General features: G+C 40.4%; 1 protein-coding gene and 1 long non-coding RNA gene across 7 annotated transcripts in view; one reads left to right on the forward strand and one right to left on the reverse strand.

The window, feature by feature from the left end:
* The window catches only part of LOC113954550, a 113,816-nt gene that overhangs the window by 23,452 nt on the left and 65,385 nt on the right, over positions 1 to 24,979 (forward strand). For both annotated transcript variants that reach the window (XR_003530262.1, XR_003530263.1), the window contains exon 4: positions 18,581 to 18,644. This is a non-coding gene — a long non-coding RNA (uncharacterized LOC113954550). The remainder of the gene's footprint in view (positions 1 to 18,580; positions 18,645 to 24,979) is intronic.
* Positions 1 to 24,979, reverse strand: part of PDE5A (phosphodiesterase 5A) — a 50,268-nt gene that overhangs the window by 13,348 nt on the left and 11,941 nt on the right. For 4 of the 5 annotated variants that reach the window (XM_027659041.1, XM_027659044.1, XM_027659045.1 and 1 more), the window contains exons 2-13: positions 23,943 to 24,525; positions 23,215 to 23,304; positions 17,628 to 17,699; positions 16,477 to 16,566; positions 15,710 to 15,847; positions 15,171 to 15,238; positions 13,027 to 13,135; positions 10,641 to 10,725; positions 7,869 to 8,044; positions 6,436 to 6,495; positions 2,624 to 2,770; positions 609 to 734 (exon numbers count right to left, since the gene is read on the reverse strand). In XM_027659041.1, the coding sequence (XP_027514842.1) occupies positions 609 to 734; positions 2,624 to 2,770; positions 6,436 to 6,495; positions 7,869 to 8,044; positions 10,641 to 10,725; positions 13,027 to 13,135; positions 15,171 to 15,238; positions 15,710 to 15,847; positions 16,477 to 16,566; positions 17,628 to 17,699; positions 23,215 to 23,304; positions 23,943 to 24,525 (1,744 nt within the window). The remainder of the gene's footprint in view (positions 1 to 608; positions 735 to 2,623; positions 2,771 to 6,435; positions 6,496 to 7,868; positions 8,045 to 10,640; positions 10,726 to 13,026; positions 13,136 to 15,170; positions 15,239 to 15,709; positions 15,848 to 16,476; positions 16,567 to 17,627; positions 17,700 to 23,214; positions 23,305 to 23,942; positions 24,526 to 24,979) is intronic. The other variant, XM_027659042.1, reaches the window with a different exon arrangement.

The following is a 24,979-nucleotide window of genomic DNA, read 5'->3' on the forward strand; positions in this document are numbered from 1 at the left end:
GGATGAATCCTGAATCAGTAGGGATTCTAGCCCTTCAGTAGGGATCATCTAGTCCTTCAATCCAGCCCTAATCAGAAGGATTAGGTTGTTTTTTTTCAATTATTATGTGTCTTTTTAAGCAGAAGGTTGAAAATTTGTTCAGAAGCATTGCAATGAACATTTAAATCTTTATGAACATTAAAATCTGTATTTTTATCTTATGTTGATTGTCTAAAGCTGCACTCAGCTTTGAACTTAAAAAAAATTTTCCTGTTGCGTATTTTATGGAAACATCCAGAAATAGGGTCAGGCTTTTCTCCCCCACCTTTTTGACTTGCCTGTAGTGTAAGTGTTAACTTTAAAGGACATAACCATGTATGTGCCTTATTTGGGATATTCCCATTGGGAACATCCAGCTGACCATTTCCAGAGAATTTACTGAAACTGGGTACAAAACAACATGTCAACAGTTTCACAAACTAAGCCCTTAAAGCCAGAAGTCTTCAGCAGAAATATGTGGATTTCTGGCAGTACCGTGGAATGATGAACATCTTACTGACGTGACAATCAGAACTATGCATCATTATATAATTTGTTTAGCCCAAAGATTCTTAATGCAGAAAATGTACCTGAATTTTACCAGATTTCAGAGCAGCAAACATGCACTGGGCAGTATTAAAGGCATGTCTCCAATTGTGGTAGGCAACGTTCTTCCGATAATTTTTCTTTACACTTAAAATCCATCTGCAGAGAACCTTTAAGAAACAGCATCAGATAGTTTAAAATGTATTACAAATCCATTCTCTTTATGAAAACCAATCTCTCTCTAATCCCACTTGGAAACTCTCTTACAGAAAAAAAAAATGTTTTAAACTCAATTAAAACTTCAAATTCAACCTACTTTTAACTGTGAACATAGATAAGAACACGCTTACAACCACTAGTGCAGCCTCTCAGTGAGTTTGTGATACTTGTGGGTTTAGTTTTTTGTTACTAATGGCTAAATGCTAGTGTCAGAAGCACTGCTGCTAATTCAGAAACTGAGGTGTGCTGAGCTCTGACTGGGAGAGAAAAAAAATCCTTCTTTACAATGACATGTTTGATAGAGAAGATACATTATTTAGTTATAGAGTCCTCTCAAGAGCTGTTCTGAAAGTGAACATGTGGCTTTTGCCTCCTATCAGCTTGCCAAAACCCAAGCAGAATTGGACTTTGGAAAGCACATAAGTATGAGAGAAAGATTACTATATTGCTGGGTAGTTTCTCTTTTATGCTGGAAGAAAGCATGTCCTGGGTGTTTTACTCAACAGTTATCAGAAGCTGTGGGTTGTACTTTACTAGTACGAAAGTGACAGGTAAGTAAGTCAGATAATAATTTAATGTTCACTAGAACAGGGTCCTTGGTTTAAAGCCAGGATACTGGATACACCACATTGCTCCATGTTAAATGCTGGCTGAGAATCCAGGCCTTGGTTTGCTCAAAATTTTGAGAGTTCCTAGTGAAAGATGTTGTGCTTACAGAAAATGCAATGTCATTCACCCACAAAAAGGACTCCACTCAGACAAAGGCAGCAGTAATAGGCTACTGCCAGTTTTCTTTAGCTCTGGTGTGGGAAGTTTAAATGGTGCCTTCAAAGCTGTCAATGTTCTCCTGCTTCTACTGACATGTGGACTCGCCTGTCTATTCCCACAGTGTTCTTCTGGTTCTGCTAATCCATTGCAATTGCTCCACTAGGAACTTGAAGCCCTCCCATTTTTGGGCTCCCTGACTCCCTCTCTTCTGTTGGGACGTATTCCTTAAGGAAGTACAAGGTTTGACCTTACTACAAAGGTAAACTAAGTACTGGGATATTCCAGAGGTCAGACTAGGTAATACAGTGATCCTTTTGGTCCTTGAACACTACTAATCTAAATTGGTCTATAAACCACTGATCTAGAAAATAAATACATGTTTTATTTAACTAATTTGTTTGCCTATGAATCCCTCCAAATTAACTTTGCATTTGGATAGTGAACTTTGAAAGTTTTCTTGGAAAAGGTATAAAGCAAAAACACAGTATAAAAATGAAGGTTTTTACAAATAGATATTGTGTGCATTGACTGAAGAGGCTGAAGAGATTATCTCTTTTACCTCAGGGCTTTAAGCAAAGTAAGAATACCTGTCTCAATCACCTCTGATAGGTGCACATCTACAACTAGATCTGTTGGTTAAAACCTGCAGGGACATTTCCAAAGCCCACATAAGGAATCCGTTTCAGTCTCTGTTATCTCCACAACTATGAATTTCCCTCTAAAATCTAATCTAATCTTATGTAGGGAGAGACTAAGATAGTTCCTACCTTATATGGACAAAGTGAACAATATTATTGTCCTCTTTATAACAGCCTTTCCCTTACTGAGAAGATGCTGTCATCTCCCCCCTCAGTGTTCTGTTTTCCAGTCCATTAATCATAGACTGTAAAATTATTCATCATTCAGCAGAAAACTGAGGACAGACCCCAATACTTTATATACCTTCCTAGTTTGCTAACTGCTCTGTAATACAGATTCCCAACTCTCTTTACTGGGGTCATTTCACTATTGTCCCGAATTTCTAAGAATTCCTGGTCTCTGTGTGTGAAGCAGTGTTTGGCAGCGTTCATACCTCGTGCTTCATTTGGAAATTCTGCACCAGGTTGAGGTCTGTGAACATCCGGATTGTGCACAGCGTTGTTTCAAAGTCTGACAGCTCAAAATCACTGAAGTAGAAGTCGGTCAGGTTGAGGCATTGTGCAGATGGCACCACAGCAGCCTGGAGAAGAAGGAGAGGACACAGCTTAGCACTAGGGAAGAGAAAGGATAACAGAAATACCTGCTTTGTAAAAAGAGAAGGGGTGAGACACTAAATTTTACCTTCACACGATGCTCAAAAGTGATGATTACTTCTCATTTACTTCCCTTAGCCTTCCATGTTTAATATTATCTTATTACCTTAGATTTAACACACACTTTTCCACAGATCAAGAGGATAAAGGAAGAATTACCTGGTCAGTCTGTTATCTAAGTCACCTGAGGCAAATTGCAACCAAGAGTATGTGTGAAATTGGGAGAATGAGAAAATAAGGCAGTGGAGTTGTGTGTTTGTTTCTATGAATGTGCAGACATCAAAATCTGTAACGGTTGCCATTTTTCTAAAAATGACAAGGAAAGAGATGTCAGTAAAACAGATTTCCTAACAGGGTCCCCATTCAGAACAATGGTAGGCAGAACATGTCTACAGGCAGAGCTTTCTCAGGGCTGGAAACCTGAAAAATCAGGGTTCACCTGTGATCACTAATCTTTAAAACCTATGGACAATGTTTTTGGTGCAATTTGAGTATAATCATAAACTTTCACCATGAAATTTGAAATTACAAAGTACACAAAACCCCCAAACTCTACTTTTTTTAATCTGTGTTTTTAATTATCAGTAATATCTCCGTGTATTACATGTGTTGCAACTCTACTTTTCCTAGTGATAAAATGCAGAGTATAGGTCTTGGCTGCCCCGCAAAATACAGGTGTTAAGGTTATGCTAAGTCTTATCCTAACAAAATAAATGTCTACAATATAATAATATACAAAAATCAATGTCTTAAGTCTACAGAAAAAAATTCAGTATAACTATTTTTCTGTAAAGGAGTTCTCAGTTCTTCACAGCTGTTTCACCTCAACTTGAGTGTGGATCAAAACAAATCAGGTAAATCTGAAATGGTGGAGGAAATAAACATCTGTGTTTGTCTTCCTTTTCGTAATTCTAGGGGAAAACATTTCTCCCAGAAATGTTCCACCATGGGGAACTCTGTCCCAGGAGCCTGAGGCACTGAAAAGGAAGCATGTGTCATAATCTACAGTATTTTTACATGTAGCATGTAAATCCCCAGAACTACCTCTACCAGTCCCTGTTCCATAGAAGTTTGCTGTTGCCTTTCTTGTGTGTCAGAACTGGAAAGTCACGAAAGATTATGAAAACCAGTATTTACACAGGAGAAAAAAAATTCTTGTACCAGTAATTTTGTGTCCCTCAGCCTGCATTCATGTGGTATCTCAGCTGTGAGCATGTGAAAGAGCTGTATGTTCAGTGGCAAATAATGCACCTGTTCAGGAACTCTACTGACATGATTTTGAAAATCTGCAGCTGCAGGCTGGAATTTCACAGGGAAAGGGGCTGGAAGGACTCACTCGGAGCTGAACAGGGCACCTCATGCCTGTCTTCTCACTTCATTCATAATTTATCCTTCCCTTCCTTGATCTCCTGCCTTTGACTCCACAACAGTAAGTTTCACTTCACCTGAGACATAAAAACCCCTGCACTCTGTAGCTATTCAAGTGGTATTTAACCAGATTAGAGATTTCCTCTTTCCCTTGCTGAACCCAGAAGAGCTTTCAGCCCCCCATTTTATAGCATTTTAATTTCAAGTTATTGAGCTATGGTCAGCTTCTGTGAGCACTGACCAAACAAACTACAGCCTCCTGCCCAATTTCTCCACCTTGGGAATGTTATAAAGAGCATGAAATAGTCAAGAAAAGAAAAAAATGTGCCAAAATTCCCCTCTTTGCATAACTGTGGCTTTTCAATTCCTGTTGCTTACTAGAAGCATCGTACTAATGGTAATTAGTAGTGAATAATTAGTGACTGCATTTCATTGCCTGGTTAAGTGTAGAAAGTAATTTTTAAAACTTGTCTTCTATTGTGAGTGACAAACATACAGATCCAGCTTACAACTTCGTGTAATACACCAAGGCACTCCCTTCAAGGATCCCTCAAACACAAGAATAGCCCATTCTGGAGCGTACTGAAGTGAGCGTGATAAAATGCCAGCAGGGATGAACAGGGAATTCCCGACGGAGCTGAAACGGAAAACTGAAGTACAGAGAAGGAGGAAGTGGGGATGGGCTACCCAGGAAGAACACAGAGACATCACCAAAGTGTGCAGGGCGGGGGATGGGAAAACCAAAGCTCAGCTTGAGTTGGAACTAGTGAGGGATGCAAAGGGCAACAAAAATTTCTGGCAGCAAAAAGGTGGCTGTGGAAAACATGGGAGCACTGTGGTAACTGAGTGGCAACTAGGAACAGTTTTGCTTTGTTTCGTTTGCTTTGTGTGGGAAAACACAGGTTGTATCCAGGCTCAAAGGAGGTGACTGATGCAACAGGACATCCTGTAGTATGAGGAAAGTGAGAAATTTTACTACAGCCTATTCCACAATGCAGATAATGAAACAGAATAGGACAGTTTCACTTGGAAGGGAACTACAATGATTTTCTAGCCCCACTGCCTGATGAAGCATCTGCTTTCTGTGCTGTCAGGTTATTTAGAAGCAAAACAGAGCAAATCACAGAAAGGTATGTCCAGAAACATCACTTTAATCTATTTTGTCTGGCTTGATACAATGATATGAATGCAAAATGAAACAAAATTAGCTGAGAGCAGAATAAAAAGGCCTGTGCGTGTGCTCTAGTCCTGTGTTGTCTGGTATGTCCTGAGAGCCCGTGGCTGACACGGGCCAGGACTGTGTTAGGAAGCACATGGACAGGTAGGTGGGGGTGGACACTGGCCCAGTTCTAGGTTTGCTGTGGTTCTGTTTTATTTAGCAGTCAAGATGTGACCACAGAGATTACAACCCGAGCCCTGCAGAGAAACCCCAGGAGATGTGCTGCATTCTGCTCTTGTCCACGGCTCCTTATGGCTGGGCAGCAGCCTGGTAGGACTGAGGGTCAAAAGCCACGTGACACTATTCTAGAAATACCCGTAGTCTTACACCTTGTTCCATGGCACCTTGCTTGTCCAGACCAATCCCATAATACCCATCCTGTGGTCCCCCGTGTCTGCCTTCCTCTCCATCCCTCCCATTTGTTTTTGTGCAGCAGGGGTGATGCTTTTTCCCTGGAACACCTCCTCCAGCAGAGACCTGGAGAAACTAAGCCCATGCTGTGCTTTGAACTGCGCTTGAAATCACAGCTGTAGTTATTCCTTAGGCAGTGCTTTCTACACACAGAATTAAACATGAGCAGAGCAGGACACTGCACAGAAAAGCAGCCATAAAAATAATAAAAATAAAAAATCACTGCATTAAAAATTAAATACAGAACTTCCACCAAGGCCATAAAGCTGCACTCATCCTTGGGATGCTTGAAAGGGACCAAAGCTGTGAGACACGCAACATTCAGACTTAGCTGCAAAATGAAGAGTTCTCAGCACTTTTTCTGGTTCTTGCAGTGCTCTGGCCAGCCTGTATTTCTTCTGATTGAGGCATTGTAATGTTTCGTTTTCATGTGATCAACTGATTCAATTCAGGAACCAATCAGTATAACCCTCACTGTCAGTTTGATTTCTGGAAAATGTGCTTCTGTGTGTTTCGGGATCACGTCTGTGTGAAGGGCTGCTCTTTGTTCTATTAATGGAACATTTCTATAGTAATAGTAAAAAATTCAATTACCACTGTTACCTGCAGCTCCCTCGTTTCCTCCTCAGCAGCAGAGGCATGGTATGAGAGAACCTACAGAAAGAAAGAAGCAGCCCTTAGTACAAACAAAAGAGCAGTGTGGTAAAAAAGTACTTTTCCTAAAGCAGATTTTTCAGCACTGCACTGCATTTGCTGATGAAATCTATTGTCCATGCAGGGCCCACAAGGTTTTAAGGGAGCTCTCTGAATGCATATGGGGAGATATCTGCAACTTGCACAAATCTCCCACAGCACAGAACCTTCTGGAGATAAGTAGGCCAGGAAAACGTAAATAGTTTCTATAAAAGAGCAAAGAACTCTGATTTTCTCTTTGGAAAGATTTCATGCCCCACTTTCAAAGACAAATAATACACGAAACAGCTATAATTATGAGCCTGACATTGTTGCCATAGGAATTCTTTCAGGAGTTTATTCAGACAGAGAAGAAAGTTTTGCCCTAACTGAAACTTGGCACAGAAGTCTGAAAGACAATATGTTTGTTTTAAATTAACTAAATAAGCTCATATTTTTTAGCTCTTGAGAACAAGGGTCATGAAAATGTTATGGATTATTTTAGGCAACTAGAGACTGATTCTTTTTTAAAGAACCCATCCTATGTGTTAACATATAATCTGTCTGGACCTCCTGTATTGCCCATAGAGTGTTACAGTAGGAGAGAGAATTTCTAATTTGCAATATAAACCAATCATTCTGACAATAATTTTACTCCCTTTTTATTTAACATGACTTAATACGGGTTTATTTGAGAGTTGTAATGTTTCTTTTAGAGGCTGTGGGGTACATAATCCCCATTTTAGGAATTCTGCAAATACTCTGTTTACATAATGAATGTCAGGAGATCCAAAGCCTATAAAGTTTTCACTTTCAGCTTCAAGTTATCGCCTCTGAGTAATTCAGCTTCTCAGACTAAAGCCCTCTTCAGCTGTTAAACTGAACAGGAACCAGCTCAAAGGCTGAGACCAGGTGATGTTCATCCTGACATGGTTTGCTGGAGTCTGAGGAAATTGCTGCAAGCCTACAATAACGCTGCTGTTACTCTGTGTGTCCAAAGGGCTGAGCCAAAATCATCACAGAAGACCTCAGACAAGAAAAGGAAGCCCCTAATCCGCCCAAGCGTTTCCTGTTCCAACGCGGCAGAACGCACCCGCCGAGCTGCCCGTGGGCAGCCCCAGGGAGAGGAAAAGATGGGCCCAGCTCACCACCGAATGTCATGAGCGAGGTTAAAACACAACACCAAATGGAACAGTCTGCCAGCACATCCAGAAACAAGCGGGAAAATTCCCGAGCAACTCCACAGGCCAAATTCCCCTGGGGCAGCACTGTTTCTGTCCTGATGCGTAGAGCAGACAGGGTCTGGAGAAAATCACTTTGGGGCTAATTAAGGACCACCTAGTTGTGGAGCTCACCTCTAATGTCACCATCTGTTTGGCCATGGCTCGCTCTACAGCCTCGTACATCTGTGTGTTCTGGATCCCCAGGCCACAGAAGATGACGAATGCTTCCAGGAACTGCTCGTCATTTCTGTTGAAAGCCTTGATCTTTCCTGAGTTTTCTTCCATCTTGTTCACCAGCTGGCAAACGCCTGTGGCAGGGTACAGAAAGGAAAAGAAGTAATACAGAGAACTGCCACCATATCACCTGTTGTAAGGAACAGCAAGAGTTAAGTCTGGGACAGTTTAGCCTGCAGTATGAACCATCAATATACATAAAAGGGACCCACAGGAGTGCTGTAGGATTTTCCCCTGTTTTTTTTTTTTAAGAGTAATTTCAATGTATTATAGAATGAATGCTAAAACATATATGAAACAATTACATTTTACAAAGCAGATTCAAAAGTATTTATTGGGATTTGTAAACCAAAAATGTAGGGCTTTAGAGACTTGGTTATCCTGTGAAATTCTAGGGTCGTTTTCATCCTAACTTTTATTATTAATAGTATTCTAGATTGATTTAATCCCTAAAGACAATTTGTCCTTTGGAGGCTAATTAAATTTTTGCAACCATGCCAAAAGAACATTTATGAAAGTCAGAACAGTAGTACACAGAGTTTTTGCTTCCTTATTTGAGTCAGTACTGGAATTTTTTTTAAGTAAATGAACTAAACAGAGAATACCCAAGTTGAGGTTCCGAGGTTAAGCAGAGTTGCCGATTCCATGAGGATGTGATTTATTCCAGCCTGCTCCAAACACTGCTGAACTCCTTGAAAAGCATCTTACTGAATTCAGCTTGTTAGGCTCAAACCTGTTGATAGCTGCATCTGTTTATTTTTCTGTTAAGAATTTCTGGACTTTTCCACGCATAGGCCACTGAAAAGTCTGACAGGTAACTTCTGCCACACCTTGCTGCAGCTTAAGTCCCTGACACCATTTGAAGCAGAGGGAAATTCAGACATATACCTCTCTTTAGTTTTGCCCAGCAGATGGTAGTTTCTGCTAAAAAGCAGAATATTAATGAAAGCAGCTGCAATATAAGAACATGCTGTCTTTGGCCAAAACTGCTTTGGGGGTGATTATTGTCTTAAGTGAGTGCAAATGTTTTCTCCCTCCCATGAGTGTGAGTACTAACAGTTTGGAGCATAAAAGCCAGCATTTTCCTGGCCAACTGCAAATATATCTCAGGGATTGTGTTATCTGAATATTGCAAACAAGATTCTGAACCTTAATGGGATGAGAAGACTAGATCACAGAATCACAGTAAAAAACATAATCCCAGCAAATAAGGATTCAAATAAGGAAAAAGATTAACTTTCCCTGGGAAAAAAAGAAGCTGATTTATAAAACTCTGTAGGAAAATCCCATGAAACTCACTTTCAGGTCTCTGTTTAGCATGGTTTATGACATTATAATTATTCCCATAGCAACTGTGATGTCATGAACACAAGATTAAGACCCAACAGTGAATATGCCACAAAAGTAAATGAATTCCTAAAAGACACAGCATTTGGATGCACAGAGATGTCTCTTAAAATAAACAGAGAACTGCAGTGAATATACTATGTAGTACTTAAGACTCTTTAAATCCCTTTCAAATACTTCCCCAAAGCACTGAGATTCCCATATATTACAAATAAAGGAAGTCCAAAGTCTTTTACTGGGACATAGTTACAAAACCACAGCAAAATTCTGTAAAGCTTTCACCACATACCTGAGAAATGCACAAGTCAGGAGAATAAAAAAGTTCTTTTCATCTTTCTTGCCAATAAGGTCTGCTTGGTTTTGCTGTGGACAGTTTTTCCCACCCCAATCCCACTTCCCAACTTCTGGTTTTGGCTATACCACTCTTAAAATAATATAAAAAAGAAACCAGACTTATAATAATAGTCATACATGCTGTGTAGTGTGGCAAAGGAGCTTCTGGATATTGTCCCAAAGACAACTTCTTGACCTTGCCCTATTAAATATCTGAACATTAGGCAGATGTGAAAACAGAAGAGACTTCAAAGAACATTTCCCAATGAGAATTACTCAGATTTGAAAAACCCACCTAAATGGGTGGCCTGACTGAAACTCTTGAACTTCCATAGAAAATCCCAATAGAAAAAAAAAAATCCATGAGATCAGTAGCTCACAGCATAGTGAAATATCTCTAATTAAAGCTCAACAGTTCAGTCTTCACCTTGGTCTACTAGGGTTTGCTAGAATATTTCAATAAAGTAATAAAAGAACTCAGGAAAGAAGCTAATACCAAAACTCCATTAGGTGAAGAGGATGCTTCTCCTTCTGCTTCAAAGGTTAGAAAAAAATAATCTGTCTTCACAAAAAAGGGACCTCATATTTACTATAAAAATTGGGCTCTGCAGTTTTGCCATAATTCTCAAAGCAAATTATTTGAAGACCATTAAAAATGCGTTCTCGGAACTCTTAATATTTACTGGCCAAATTTTGTAAGGCTGAGTAAGTTGGATTCATGCTACTGTCTAGGGATCAGTATGTTTTATTTTTTGTTTGCTTGTGGAACTTACTGATGCCAGGAACTCAGGCTGATACTCATTGTACTCTTTGGTAACTTATTAGGTAAGCAGTTTATACTCAGGGTGGTCTTAGAGGACTTATTAATTGAAAACATGATAATTAAGGATTTTTTCTCCTGGCTTGAGATTCCACGTTGCTTGGATTTTACTGTGGAGCACATAAATATTTCTGTGAAATGTATAACGACATTTTTGTAGAGATACCTACCTATCACTTTATTCTTTTTCCCATTTTTTATTGGTGTACACAGCAAACTCTTTATGTGTTGGCTTACATTTTCTGCATTGTCATTCTGTTAGACAAACAAAAAAAATACAGTTACAATTTTAGAGACGAGTGTTCAGGTGGCTGAGGGTGGGTCTGCAACTATTCTTGGCTTACATACTCCCTCAAAAGGAACCATGTCTTCAAAGAGTTTGCACACAAACAACAAGTAGGAAAACTACTACCAGCTAGGGCAACATTCTACATCCTTCCAAAGATTTTCCATCATGTCTCGTGCTCCAGTAGAAGGAGAATCAATTTATTTGGGGAGTGGAAGGTTGGATCAAGAAGACAATGCCTCTTTTTCAAATACCTGGTGAGAAAAGGGTGTAATTCTACTCTGACTGCTCCTGGAATAATGTGGCAGCTGCTGAGAAGTACATATGGTCCAATCTCTAATTGCATGTGACACAAAAAAGGGGCACACATTAATATTTCCAATCAAAAGGTTATCTTGGTGTGTTTTTTTTTTTAACTGTTGTTGCTCTGCTCTCTGGTGCTGAGCAAGGACTGTAGATAGGATCTTGCCAGGCAAGTGCACAAACACTGTAATGCTTACAAGTGGCAATAGGAGATGTGATTCTTTAAAGAAATAATTAAGGGATTACATCATGCCACATACTTTACACGACTCCAGCCACTTAAGTACTACTACTTAATAGTAGCCCATTATCAAGAGGGTTATACGGAATAACTCAGGAGCAGGATTGTTTTCTCAGCTGCAATACCTGTGCAATCAGCTGTAAAAAAAGGAGATAAGAATCAGCATCTCTCCCTAAAAGTCAAACAGGAGAGGACTGGAGATGAAACCACAGTGCACGGTGCTAGATAAAAGTGTCTGACCCAGCATTAGTGAAAAGGAAGGAGAGTAAGCCAAAACCAGGCTTAAATGCCTTTAAGAAGCGTTGTAGATATTTGAACTTTGTCTCCACTGCACTAACTTAGTTGGTTCGGGGAAGAACACGGGCACCTGACAACTGAAGCTTAGCATTTGACTTCTGTGCTATCCTTGGAAATGGCCTAAACCTGAGGCAACTTCACAGCTCAGCATCACAGCACAAATAAACCCAAGCTGCTCTTCTGCCTCGTGCCATTTCCTAGGCACTTCAGGCCACCAAAGCGCAAAGGTATTTTCACGAGGTGACTACAGATGCTGTTGAACGTCCTCCAAAGAAAGAGGCAAGCCAGGGTTTCTAGGGCACTGGGAACACCTGGGATTTCCCTCACGTCAGGGTTCATCAGCTTTCAAAACATTTAGCCTCCAGCCCTGCCTTGGGACTGCTCCTAAGTAGTGGTGCAGATGCAGTCACTGTGTGCTGAACAACATTATCCAGAATTCTTTCTAACAGCACTGTTATTTTCTTTTTATTACTTCCTTCCATTTTCCTTCCAGGCAAAAATGCAAAATAACTCTACTGAACATCCTGTTTCAGACAAACAGTTGTTTGGGTGACTCTCAAGGTATTAATTTTATTTTTAAATGTCTTCCAAATAATCACCTCTTTCTTTATTGGTCTATACAGTATATCCACCGGATTCTGTCTGTACTTCCAGTCCTGCAGTTAAGAGCTTTGGGCCCTGTACTGCAAAGTGCTGAGCACTCCTAGAAATCCACTCCAGAACATTCATGAAACCTTGCACAGAAAAAAAAAAAAGGGAAGCAACAGAGCTCCCCACCACAAGCCTGCCCCTTCTTTCCACTTACTGGAACAATCACACTGAACACTATATTTTCTGACCTCTTTGTTGTGTGTCTCAGAACAAATTTTGGTAAAAAGCCATCTGCTGACCACAGCAACTCATGTCCCTCTCATGACTCTCTCCCTGAGCCCCTCTGGGAAACAGGCTTAAATATAGCAAGAAGAGCAGACATCTTTCTAATTTCTGCAAGGACAGGAAAATACAGAATTACAAGTTTGCTTTTTGTTAATGACAACTCTGCAGGCAACCTGACTGGAATCTGAGTCCTGCCAGGTGACCTTCCCTCCTCACTCTGCAGTATCCATGTGCTCGGTAGTACACCATACCACGAGATCACACTTGTGAAACAAAAGCTCCCAAACAAAAGTGAATTGGTTCCATCTCCAAACCAGCAAAGAGCCTGCATCTATAACATTAATCTTTGCCAGAACAAGAAGGGAAAGGAAAGGATAAAAGGGAACTGGGAGCCTCCCAGCACTCTCTGTGTACCTTCCTTTGTGCTTTCATTATTCTAACCGGGGCCATTACACTGACAGAAACAATAAGGGGAAAACAAAAAAAGCCTTAAAAGGTAAACAGAGAAACATTTTCTGTTTCTGATTTTCAAATCTAAGCTTATTTTCCTTACCGTCCAGGGAAATCTTCTGTCTTTGCAGACATCTGGGATGTTGAGTGGCTCCATGGTGTTCTTGACGTACTGAGCATACATGTAATTGATTTGGTTTGTGTCGTAGTCCCTGAAGGACACAACAACAACACCATTGTTATGTGCGTGGCATGAAAATGAGGCATTGCATTTATGCCCAGCAGGTAAGAGTAATATCTTTCCTGTATGAGAAAAGGATCTGTAGGTACAACTAAGAGATATATAATGGGGTCGAGTTCAAACCCTGGATCCCAATCCAGCTGTCATCACAAAACTGCAGAGTGGACTGACGTGTGCATTCCACCATTTCTTATTCAACATTAACACTGAACACCAAGCTGAAAAAATAAACAAATCCCTACGGTTTACACAGATGAAGGACAGAGAATGAACAGCTGCGTTTATACAGAAATAAACAGAACCTTGTGAAAACCAACTCCATTCACAAATCTGACACACTTAAAAAGCCAATACTGGATGAAATTCCCATTAGTTAAAGAGACTGCAGCAGGTATCACTTGGGAATTTTCTGCTTCTAAGTTCATTTCAAATTTGTTCTAAAAGTAAAGGCCCAATCAGTCATATGGAGATTCTGATACTGAAATAGAACTGTTTATTCCAAATTGGGACACAAAGGACATTTACAGAATCAGTCATCTCTACTCTTTCAGTCACAGCTGATTTAATTAAGGTATTTTAATTCTCTTAGACCCTCAGACCCTCCTGCCTTCGAGGACATATGCCCTCAAAATAAACCTATTGCCATCAAACTCCCAGAGTTTCCCTCCGATATTTGACTTGACTTTAGTTATCCTCCTGCTCTAAGGATGTTCACAGGGCTGGAGGGGTCCTTGATTACGTAACAAGCCTGAATTTTATTATGTAAAGTAATAATTCCTATCTAATCCATGTCATTATTTCTGCTATTGCCCAAAAATCGCGCCCTTCAAGCAGAGCAGAAGTTCTGACTCCAGTGGCTGACTCACAGTACAGTCCTCAGCACGTAGTTGTGCTGTCTCATGAACAAAATTCTGATAGGAAATTCAGCCTCCGAGATTCCTCCCCTATCAGTTATGAGAAATAATTTACTGATGGCCCACGCAAGCAGTAAATCACATTTTAAGTCCATTAACTAGTAACCATAAAAGGGATAATGAAGTGGAAGGTCCATTCTCATAGTGTAGAAGACCAAGTAAAGAGGAACTTTCTTTTTCACCTTGTGATCTTATCAGACTGTTGTACCTCTCTACACTCTGGTTGTACAGTGTCTAAAACTGTAATACAGCTCAACAGTTTTTGGTTGCTTTAGCCACACACTTTGGACATAATTTTCTAATATATGGAATTAATTTTAATATAATAAATGTTTACTGCAAAAAATCATCAAAAGGGTACAGAATTCTCCGTTTTCTCTCTGCACACAATATCCACAGTGAACATTTTATATACAACTGTGTCTCTTTTTGACATTATTTGAAACAGCTGTCTTTGATGGCAGAGAAAAGTAATGGAGACAGTAATTTTCAAACTTCAATACATGGGTTCAGGCTAAATTTGGAAACTATTTAATCTGGGTATTTTAATTCAGCTATTTCTACCTCTCCCTTCCTCCCAGTTGGTTTCTCAAAGATGACTGAAAGTTAGAACTTTAGGACTTCAGTCTTGATTTAGTCAGACTTGTTCTTTAAGCCAGCTTCCTTATCTATGAGATAAGGGTGATGATTAAAATAACTGTTTAAAAACATTAATAGGATTATTATCTTCTACTCTACACCATAGTTGTCTACACAGATTTCTTACAGAGCAGTTTTAGAACTGCTCACCAAGTTAGAATTTTACTTCTCCCATTTTGTACATGTCTGTAGCTTAGCCTTGTGATACCAACATGTACTTGGACCTGGCAAAGTGCAGAGAACTGGTCCTACTCTCCTGTTCTGCTCAGTGGGGCCTTTTCAAGGCAAGAGAGTTTGTCTGGGCACACTTCAGGGCAAAACCTGCTCTCTAAAAATAGCAGTAATACCCAGGACCCAGTAGAAATAAGGCCTGTTATTATGAAAAGAACATTAATAGCATAGGTTCTTCAGGATTCTCCTGGGGTGAAAAAAGGTCTGAATTCACTGGTTTACCTCTTCAGATTTTCAGCAGAATCTTCTAATTCCTCAGATTCCATGTGAAACACACTGGAAAATGTATCCTGGAACACCGAGAGGATATTTTAATACACAGGTCTATAAGGCTGACATAAATTAGAATAGTATGATCCGTGAAAACCTTGTTGCAGTTACCAAGACCTATTCTGTAATAAACACAAGTGTAAAATTCTTTCCCTTCATTTCACATCTGTACAGGATCCTGCCACAAAGATATCTTTTGGTACAACTTCAGGTATCGTTGAAGTGTCTTGAGTCTCTACTGATGACTCTGAGAAGAAATGCCAGTATTTACAAGCCATGCCAAATTTATCTGTCAGCACAGAAATTCTTTAATTAAACAAATTCTTTAATTAAACAAAGACTAAAACCTCCCGAGTCGACACCCAGCCTGAGCATGAAAAGATGACAGAACATACTATGGGTCAGAAATCCTACAGAGTCAGGGTGGAGGGAAGCCCAAACCACTCCCAGGGAATAAGCACTTCTGCCTTTAGCCAAAAAGCCACACTCACGGGACAGTCTTCATCCACTATGAAGATGGTACACCTCTGCACTTGCATGAAGGATATTATAGTGGCAGCTATCTTCTTCAGGATTACTTCCAAAGACTGCTGCTCCTCAAAGATCAGGCTGGCAAGGTCAAGAAGCACCTGGGGAAAAGGCCTTTTGTGAAATTTTGGCTAGTTGTGATTTATGCAATAATTAGCATTGCTACTGTCTTTGAGTCTTCTCTCCCCTGAATCAGGGAAGTCAGTGTGTATGTCTGTGACCAGAATGAAATACTGGCTCTCACACAGACTGCAAAGTAAGTGAATAACAGCCAGTTTGACGCTTTTGATGGAGGAAATAAATAGCACAGATGGCTGGCTGATGTTTTGGGTCAGAGAGGCAGAATAGATTTAGACATTAACAGGTCATCAAATGAAACCTGAGAAATCCAGACAACACAGTTACTTGTCCTTAGGAAACCTAATGACTTCCTATGGCTCATGTGTGCATCCTGAAACCAGCGATATTTACATTTCTTAAAACTTTGGAACACAATTATTATCTGTTGTAATTCTAAGCAGATCCTAATGAACTCATTTGGTGAGAGCATCGTTTGGATACAGCGCTTCAAAGCTGCTGCTGGAGGACTCAGCTGCTCAAACGTGCTCCTGTTCCATTTCTTCCTCGCAAGAAGCACGAAGGCAATTTGAAAAATTAGCCAAATTTGCACCGGTTTAGCAACACTGAGGGTCACGTGAATACTCAGACCCAGCGGGAAATGGTTCCGTACCTGATTCCGCCTGTTCTCCAGCAGAGACGTCTCGTACAACTGCGCGTTGTGAAGGACAATTCCGCAAAATGCCAAGTAGGCGGCGAAGTCCTGCAGACAAATGAACATCAGCACCTCGTGGAGATGACGTCCCACAGTCAAAGATAAGCTGCTGCAGTGTTTTGTTTCCACTTGGAAGTATTAATTGATATTTTTGTTGGTTTTGGCAACCACACATTCAGGGTCTGGGTTTTTTCAGTTGCTCCCAATTTGTTATTTCCTCAAGAATCCTTTCTCCTTTTGTTTAAACTAATGATCTTCGCAGGTTATCTTGGTGCAAGTAGGATTGGTAAGACTGATGTAAGAAGCAGCTCAAAGGAATCAAGTCATTTTGCAGCAATGCTTATTTTATGTAGAAAAGCTGAGCGCAGACAACCAGCCTCTCTCATTTTGGGCAATTCCATCTCTTGGAAAGGGGAAATAAAATTCTGCTAACATAGCAAACCCACAATTTTCCCCCTCTCAGCGTGGGATTAATTCTGATATCCTGCAGATGCTCAGGCTGCATTTTGTTTTAAAGGGGGAGTTTTCAAAGAGAAAGGCTGAATTCTGATTCTTTTATTGCTGAATGTTAAGTCACTTCTTCAGCCTGAGCACAGCCTGGCTTTTGCCAAACCAACCTGAATGTGAAGTCTGGAAATGTTTGGAAAGCAACTGCAATGTGAGAATTAGGAATCAATTCTACTGTCTGCTCTACTGATTATCTTAGACATTGGTCATAACTTATCTAAAGCTTTTTCTTTTTCTGCAACTGCTATATTGAGAAGTGACACAGTATTTGAAAGAGAATCACTACACAAATCTTAATATTCAAAATATGTTTGTTGGGCATTCCAGGAGAGTTGGAACCATTGAATAAAAAATGATGTCTCTTACAAGGTATGAAACTTGCAATGCATTTCAGGAGAATAAGCCTGTGTTTCAGAGATAAATGACAGATAACATCGTGATCCAGAAATCAAACTATTCCACATCCACATTTCTCATGGCCTCAAAGACATTTGCAGGATTAGCAGGAGTTTTTACTTTTTCAGAAAAATAAATTATTAACATGTGCATCTCCCATCCCCCTGGGAAAACAGAAGAGACAGAAATGGATAAAGCTTTTATACCTTTTCATCTTGTTCAGTGAAGGTGCCACCAATTCCAGATTTCTTGTTGATTGCTTGAGCCACACCAACAACCTAGAGTGTTCAAAATGGAGCAATTAGGAGTCTGTCACCAGATTGTATTTCTAGGCATATGTATAGAAGATAATAAGTGATTATTATAGGCGTTTGGTTGACTATTAAATCGAATTGTTAGTATAATAAATGTTTCCCACCTTAGCCTTTCTGTATGTTTCCCTTCCTTTTGAGACTTTGCAAAGTGTTATTAATCTGACACAAAGTATAGGCGAAGCTTTTAAATTTTTTCAGATTTTTTGGCATGATTGCAACAAGTGACAGAAAAACTACAAAGAGCTTCCTTTGTTTGAGTCCAAGTAGTGTAAAACCAATGCAAGGTGTTAATGATGGTATTTTTTCATCTCACTTTTTGGGGGATAAACAATATCAGAAGAAAACCGTGTGTGGTGTTTAAATGTTTAAAAAGTTAACTGTTAATCATTACATTTGTAACTGCTAAACTGATAGAAGGCATGTGGGTTTATTTTTGTAATGGAAAAGAAGACAATTTACTATCTCTCAGCCCCGCATTCCCCAAATACTGATGTTACAAGCAAGGTCATTGTTCTGCAGGATGAACCGCTGCCAACTGTGGGCTCAAAAATGTCTGTCTGAAATAAAGCTGAACTGTCAGCTCCCTTCCACACCACCCAGCTTTTCCCACAGTCACCCTCTCATTCACTGCAGGGAGGAATATTTGTTATCCAGCAAACTTCCTTTCTGTAGTAACAATTTACCACTAGTATCTACTTCCATGGCAGACTTTGAATGAAAGCAAATCCTTTAAGCAGTCAATATACTTTTATTTTAACCTACACGTGCAGAGATTAATGGTGACACCTTTTCTCATACCACTGTCTTCTCTGGGTATTGATTTAATTTATTTTATTTTATTTCAGTTTTGATCCAGCATAAGCTAAGACAACTTTAATAAGGCCAGAGGCTTTTCAAGGCATCCAGAAGGTGAGTGCTTTCATCTTGTGTAAATACATCCCCTCCACGAAAGCAAAGTCTGTGGTGCTTAAAAAAGCTATAAGAAAACAGTAAAAGGACCATATTTATAGAGAAAAAAAGAGGACTATTTAGGCTCCTTTTATCAGCACTGCAGGCTTATGATACATGAACAAAGGCAGGTGTTCCAAGAGCAATGGTCGGTTTTAGAGCTTTGTAAAGGTCTTTCAATGAAAGGTTTTAACTGAGGAGGGAAGGAGTAATGAAAATAAACCTACTAAACAGTCGTGGTTGACTTGAATAAGATAAAAAAACGTGCAAGTGCAAACCTTTTTCTTTGTTGTTGCTGTTTCACTGGCATTCTAAGCTTTTAGACAACTTTGTAAGATGTGCATTTTTTTTTCATACAAAATGAACAGTTTTAAAAATTAAACTGGTCCAAATTGTGGCCTCATTTATATCAGTACAAATTTCAGTGCTTCTCTACATTCTGTAGGATATGGTGTAGAGACAGTAATGAGAAAAACCTCAGATGGGTATTTTTTAGCCATTGGAGTCTTGCCTGCAACCAGGTAATTAGGAGAAGATGTAGGGAACTCAAGAGGATCTGTTCCTGTTACTAAAGTAATTTTGTAATTAGGACAAAAGTAAATCATGTAGTAACATTTTAGGCCATGGAGAACATATGCCTGCATTTTAGAGAATACTAAGCACAGTATGAAACCCAAATCTTCATTTTTAAAACTTATTACAAACAAATCAGCAATAACAATAGGCCTGACCAGTGATCTCCAGCTGGGAGTTATGTTTGCACCAGCAGAAAAACTGAATCCAAGGTGACTCTGAGCTCAGCTGCACAGGAAACTTTCTCAGATATCAGGTGCATACAAAGCATGAAATGTTTGTGGCAATAAACAAGAGAAATCTGAGATAAAGCTTGGAGAATATTGGGAAAATATAACAGGTGAGTCATGTAGCAATAAAGCAAAGACGTGTGTGTTTGAGTCCTTGTCATTCTCCTGCTGCAGCTCCAGAATTAGCCTGTATATTTCTCGGTCACACAAGGCAAAACTGATAGGAAAGAAAGGGGTTAAAAATACTCTTGCTGGCAGCACAAGCGATCTTCCAGAGCTCCACTTGTCCTCTAACCTTTCTTCTCTATCTACTTTTCCCATTTAAGAAATCCTGATCCACATTAGAAGAAGAGATTTCTTCTTATTCTTAGAGAACTTTATTTTTACTATTTTCTTGCCATAGCTGAGCCCTGCCTCTAAAAGTAGCAGCCTGCCTAGAGTGTTTCCCAGTAGGTGATGAGTGATGACTTGTGCTCTGGATTTTATCTCGATTGTTTCATGCTGCAGGTTTTTGTGCATTAGGATTACAGGCCTAACTCTGGAAAAGCTCTTTCAGCTCTATAGGCCATTGGTGCCCTTTTTAGTTGGTTCTTACTTCAGCTGACTCAAAAATACAATTAATTTTGCTTCCTAGGAAGATATATTTTTGATTTGCTTTTGCTGGCACCTGAAGAAAAATTACATTAGGTCAAAGAATGGTAACAGAAAGAGGGGAACTCGACTTTTATCTCATTTTCAACAAGAGAACATACCCACTTCAGGAGACAGACTAAGTGGTGTTAACCTTACTTCGCTCTCCTGGTCTTGTAGAGCTTTGATTCAGGCTTATAAAATTATCCTGCAGGGACAGAACTGTATTTACAGACTTCCATTTTTAATAAACAAAACTTTCACATCCTCTTCTATCATTCATGCCAGCAGCAGCCTGCGTGATTTCCAACAGTCCAGTGAATGTAACACGTGTCTCAGCATAAGCTGAAAATCCACCCAAGAAGCAAATTACTGATCTCCATAATCCTGCAGCAAGACTGCTACTGGAACTTGGGGGAGTTTGTTTAAAGTCAGCTTGGCTGGAGCTCCTCTATTCTGCAGCGACTGTGATATCTGAAGTGTTCACTGAGGGAGAAAATGACTTCCCTGGCTGGCAGGAACACGCCTGCTCACGTTTTACACAACAAAACGCGACAGGATATTTTCAAAGGCTGTTGGAAATAGTAGCAAACAGGGCAAAGTGAACAACAAACTAAACAATTGCCAGAATAAAACACTTCCCTAGCCAATTACTGGGAAGTTCAGTCTTAGTTGGAGCCTGGGAGAGAGGTCTCAGTTAATTCAGTTAAAAGTTCCATGTGAGAAAATCCTACAGATTTTAGTAGAAAACAAACTGAATTTGAATTTAATGCAAATTACTATGCATGGCTGAATGAAAAAAAAATGCAGCAGTAACAGAAAACTGTGTGATTCCCGTAGATGTTCTGTGGCAGCTGTGGTGTCTCTGTGCATCAGAGACATTCCATTCTCCAGATATTCCAAACCTGTCAGAGAGCTGTGCTGAGCCTGTGTCAGCCCTGCATAACTCCACAGGTTGGATTAAGCCAAGGAATGGAATAAGGGCTGCTATTCCCTGCTCAGTTCTGTTGGAATGGCTGTTTGTTGACAAGTGCCTACAAAATCAGGTGCAGACATCCTTGGTGATATTTGCCACAACCTCTGCAGTCCTTTCTCTGGGTCCCTGAATCCAAGCCCAAACGAAACCAGAAGACCTGTGCCACTGCATTTCCTGGCTTTCCAGGAGCCCTAGAAGGCAAACCAGCACCATTTGGAGCTTTTCCTCATTGCTACTGGTTCCTGGGTCCTTTTCATGGGCTCTTTTGTGAATCAAACTGTTTGCTTTTCATCTGTGGAATTTCTTACTAGATGTTATTTTTAAATGAGGCTTTGGTTTCTCACATGCCTCATGGAAATATAGGCAAACGTGAAAAGCATCTACTGGAAAAATCTCCATACTTCAGCAGGCCCAGAGGAGCATGAGATTTTCTTCCTCTCAATTACTGACTCTTTTGCTTTTAAAAAAACAGTCCTAATACTAAACAAACAAACAGAAAGCCCCAGTTGCATCTCTTTCTCAGTGCTTATTTTTGGATGACCTCCAGAATCATCTTTTGACTGTGGTTGCTGACATCCTGGGCTAAGGCAGCATTCAGTAGCCTCCATATTAATAGAGGGGCTTTGGGGATTTTTAAAATTTTATCTATTTATTTTTTAACAGGGAGGAGTCAGTATTCTGGCTTTGTTGTTCTGGGGATTTTTAAACAGACAAAGCAGCAGAATGGAAATGGAAAATTAAGGACTGATTCATTGACTCCAACGATCTCTCCAGAAACATGCCAGTCATTTGTTGTGGTGAGAAGGAGAAAAACCTTCTGGTACAGACTGTAAAAATCAGAAAAAATTAAAGTTGCAATCCTTTTCTATAAGAACTCTTAGAGTTTAGCACCTTCAAATTATTGCATATGAGTATAACACTCTCCTCAAACTTCAGGTTGGCTGAACTTTTCCAAATAAACAAATTCCTGCTTCATTTCCCCTTGCTGATGCACTTAGGAGTAGAAAGCTGCCCCAGGACACGGCCCATTGCAGGTTTATTCAGCCCCTAAGTCATGGTGCACTGGACACACAGACTGCAGCTCTTATTCCTTCCCCCACTCAGCAGCAGGACACGGGGAGGAATGGGCACTTCCACTCTCTCTGGCCAGCAGCAAGACTTTGTAACTCAGTTCTGTTCCCACCTACATGGGGCAGAGCATTTTTTGCCACTCAGCTGTTCCCACCACATCTGCTTTGCTCATCTGCTGGCCCAGGGCCAGCAGTGGCTGCAGGGGAAGACTTTTAAGCAAGAGTAGGAAAGGATCAAGTGCTGTCCTTGGAAGAACTGAAAAAAAGAAAAAAATTTAGGCCAAAATTAGTAGTACATGAAGAAAGGAAAAGCTGGCTGGTCATCTGGGTCAGCTGCAGTAAGATTCAATAGACAAGTTAAATCAGGAGCTTAATCAATTTATTTAATGAAAGAAAGGTTCAGTACAGTAAGAGCCGAGGTGAAAAACTCCGTAAGAGGAGTGAAAGATGGAAGAGCAAGAAGAAGAAGGTATGATGCCTTCAAAGCAATCCTGGCAGCCTTTCTTTTTGGGAGTTTGAGCTTTCTAGAAGCAAACCATAAATGCTTTGAAAAATAAATGAATTTCAGGAGAGAAAATCTCCACCTCAAAGCTCGGACACACTCTATAGAGAGCCTTACCCTTTGTGAGTATTCCTGGAACTGGTGATGTGGCTGAAGGCTCCTACAGTCAGGATCAAAGGAAACCCAAATGTACTTCACTGCCAGTAACTCTTAATTGCAGTCTCAGTGCTCTGGGATAGACCAGTAAGTGTGCAGAGAACTTTAATGCTCACAGATACTTGGTGCAGGAAGCAGGACCAGCACTTCTAGAGTTAAATCCATATATTCTACTGCTGCATCTGGGATTAAACGCTGACAGTTCCCTCTGGCTTACATTACTGAACTGGATAAGATAAAATTAAAGTCCAAACAAACAAAAGCAGTCTTTTTTTTTAAAAAAAAAAGAGATAGTTTTATAGTGGAAGATAATGACTGGCAGCTAATAGAAGTTTAAGGCATCAGAGTGGTTGGAAACAGTATTACATGAAGTGATCCCAAGACTGCAACTTACCTCCTCCCTGTGATTCTTTATTGGCATACAGAGAATGCTCTGAGTCTTATACCCTGTGATCTGGTCAACTTCTGCATTGAATCTTGGATCCTGAAGAAAATACAATTATTAGACTGCTTGCTGAAAGATCACTTCTTTTTCTTCCTTGGTTTAAAAGTTAAGAAAAGCAGAATATTTGATTTAACTGTTACCCAGGGTAACAAAGATTCCATTACTAGGTAATGGAAGTTGTTATTCTCAGTGTGTTAAAACAAAAACCATGAAGAACAACAACAAAAAACCCCCACCCAAATCCTAGGAGAAGCCTTTTTTTGCAACTAGACCATCACTATCATGAACATGTACACAGACCAACCATCCCTAGTGGAGCTTTTATCATCAAGAAGAGGTTACAGAAATACACTGAAAGACACACGGCCACGGAGGAACAAGGTTTCATGAATGTGGCCAGTGGTTCTGCTTTTATCAGAGATTGCTTGTTTCATATTTTTTCACCTCAATATTGTTATAAAACTCTGGTTCTTTCAGTCATAGCGCCGTGTGTCTGTGCACACATGTATCTACAGCACAGGTATTACAACCAAAACCACAGGGTGGGGTTTGGACCTTCGCCAGTTTAAGTGAACACAGGTCCAAATACAGCTACTGAAGTGGCAATATTTCAACAGCTGAGCATAAGGCACCTTCTCTTTTTGGAGAATTGCTCAGGAGAAGTTTCCTCGACTCACCTCATAGGCGTTCTTGATGTTCAGAGGTTGGCCTATGGCTGCCACGTGCCCCACAATGCCCTTGTTCCACTCCAGGCGGATGCAGTTGTTGGAAGCTTCTTCCAGGGTGGAGCCTTCTGCCACATCAAACAGCCTGCTGACGAGGAACTTCTCATTGGAGCTGTCCTCACAGACCAGGAACAGGGAATAGCGGTCCGCTGCTATCAGCTCGTGGATATGCAGGAAGATCTTATGGCACAGCGCCGTGACATCCAAGTGACTGGAAATGTCTTTTACGAGTTCTAATAGTCTTGAGCACTGATCCCCTGCACTGGTCTCAATCCTTGGAGATGGCAGAGGCATCTGTTCCTTCTTTTCAGAGCCTGAGAGGAAGCTCACTGCTCCTACCGAGTCCGTGACAAAAATAGGCCTTAGGGGTCTGTCAAATTCCGAAGCAGAGATTTTCCTTGCCGGTGTCCCAGGGCTGGTGGTCTCGGCACAGGCAGGCTGGTGACAAGCACAGGATTCGCTCTGGGACTTGGTTCCCTCCTTGCAGACTGGGATGGTGTGAACTCTCTCAGCAAACCATGCATTAACCATTTCTCTGTCAAACAAAAATCCAAATGCAGTGAGCGATGTGAACGGAAAACCCTCGGGCACTAACACATATTGGAAGCTGATGCTGCAAAGAGGAGAACTTGAAACCTTTTCACCCAGAGGACACCGATGCGCCTTTAGGCTCCTCTGTATCAATGCTTTCCAGTTTTATGAAGCACTCAGCCCAGATTAAGCAGTAACATTTTATGCCCCATAAAAAAGAAGCTATTTCTGCCTAAAGGAAATACCTGGGCAGGGCAGAGGGAGACCACTTACGCTGCGCCTTTCAGAATACAGATCAGAAGTTTGCACCATCATTTTGTGCTTGAAAAGTTCCAGTCCTTCCCATTCCTAAGATCTGGATTTCTGTATAGGATGTATATACAATTTATACGAAGACAAAACCTTCTGCTTTAATTCTGTTTTTCAGACCATTTCTGACCTCTAAAAAGATAATTCTG

The sequence above is a fragment of the Corapipo altera genome, unplaced genomic scaffold (assembly GCF_003945725.1).
Source record: "Corapipo altera isolate COAL_440 unplaced genomic scaffold, ASM394572v1 255, whole genome shotgun sequence".
NCBI lineage: Eukaryota > Metazoa > Chordata > Aves > Passeriformes > Pipridae > Corapipo > Corapipo altera.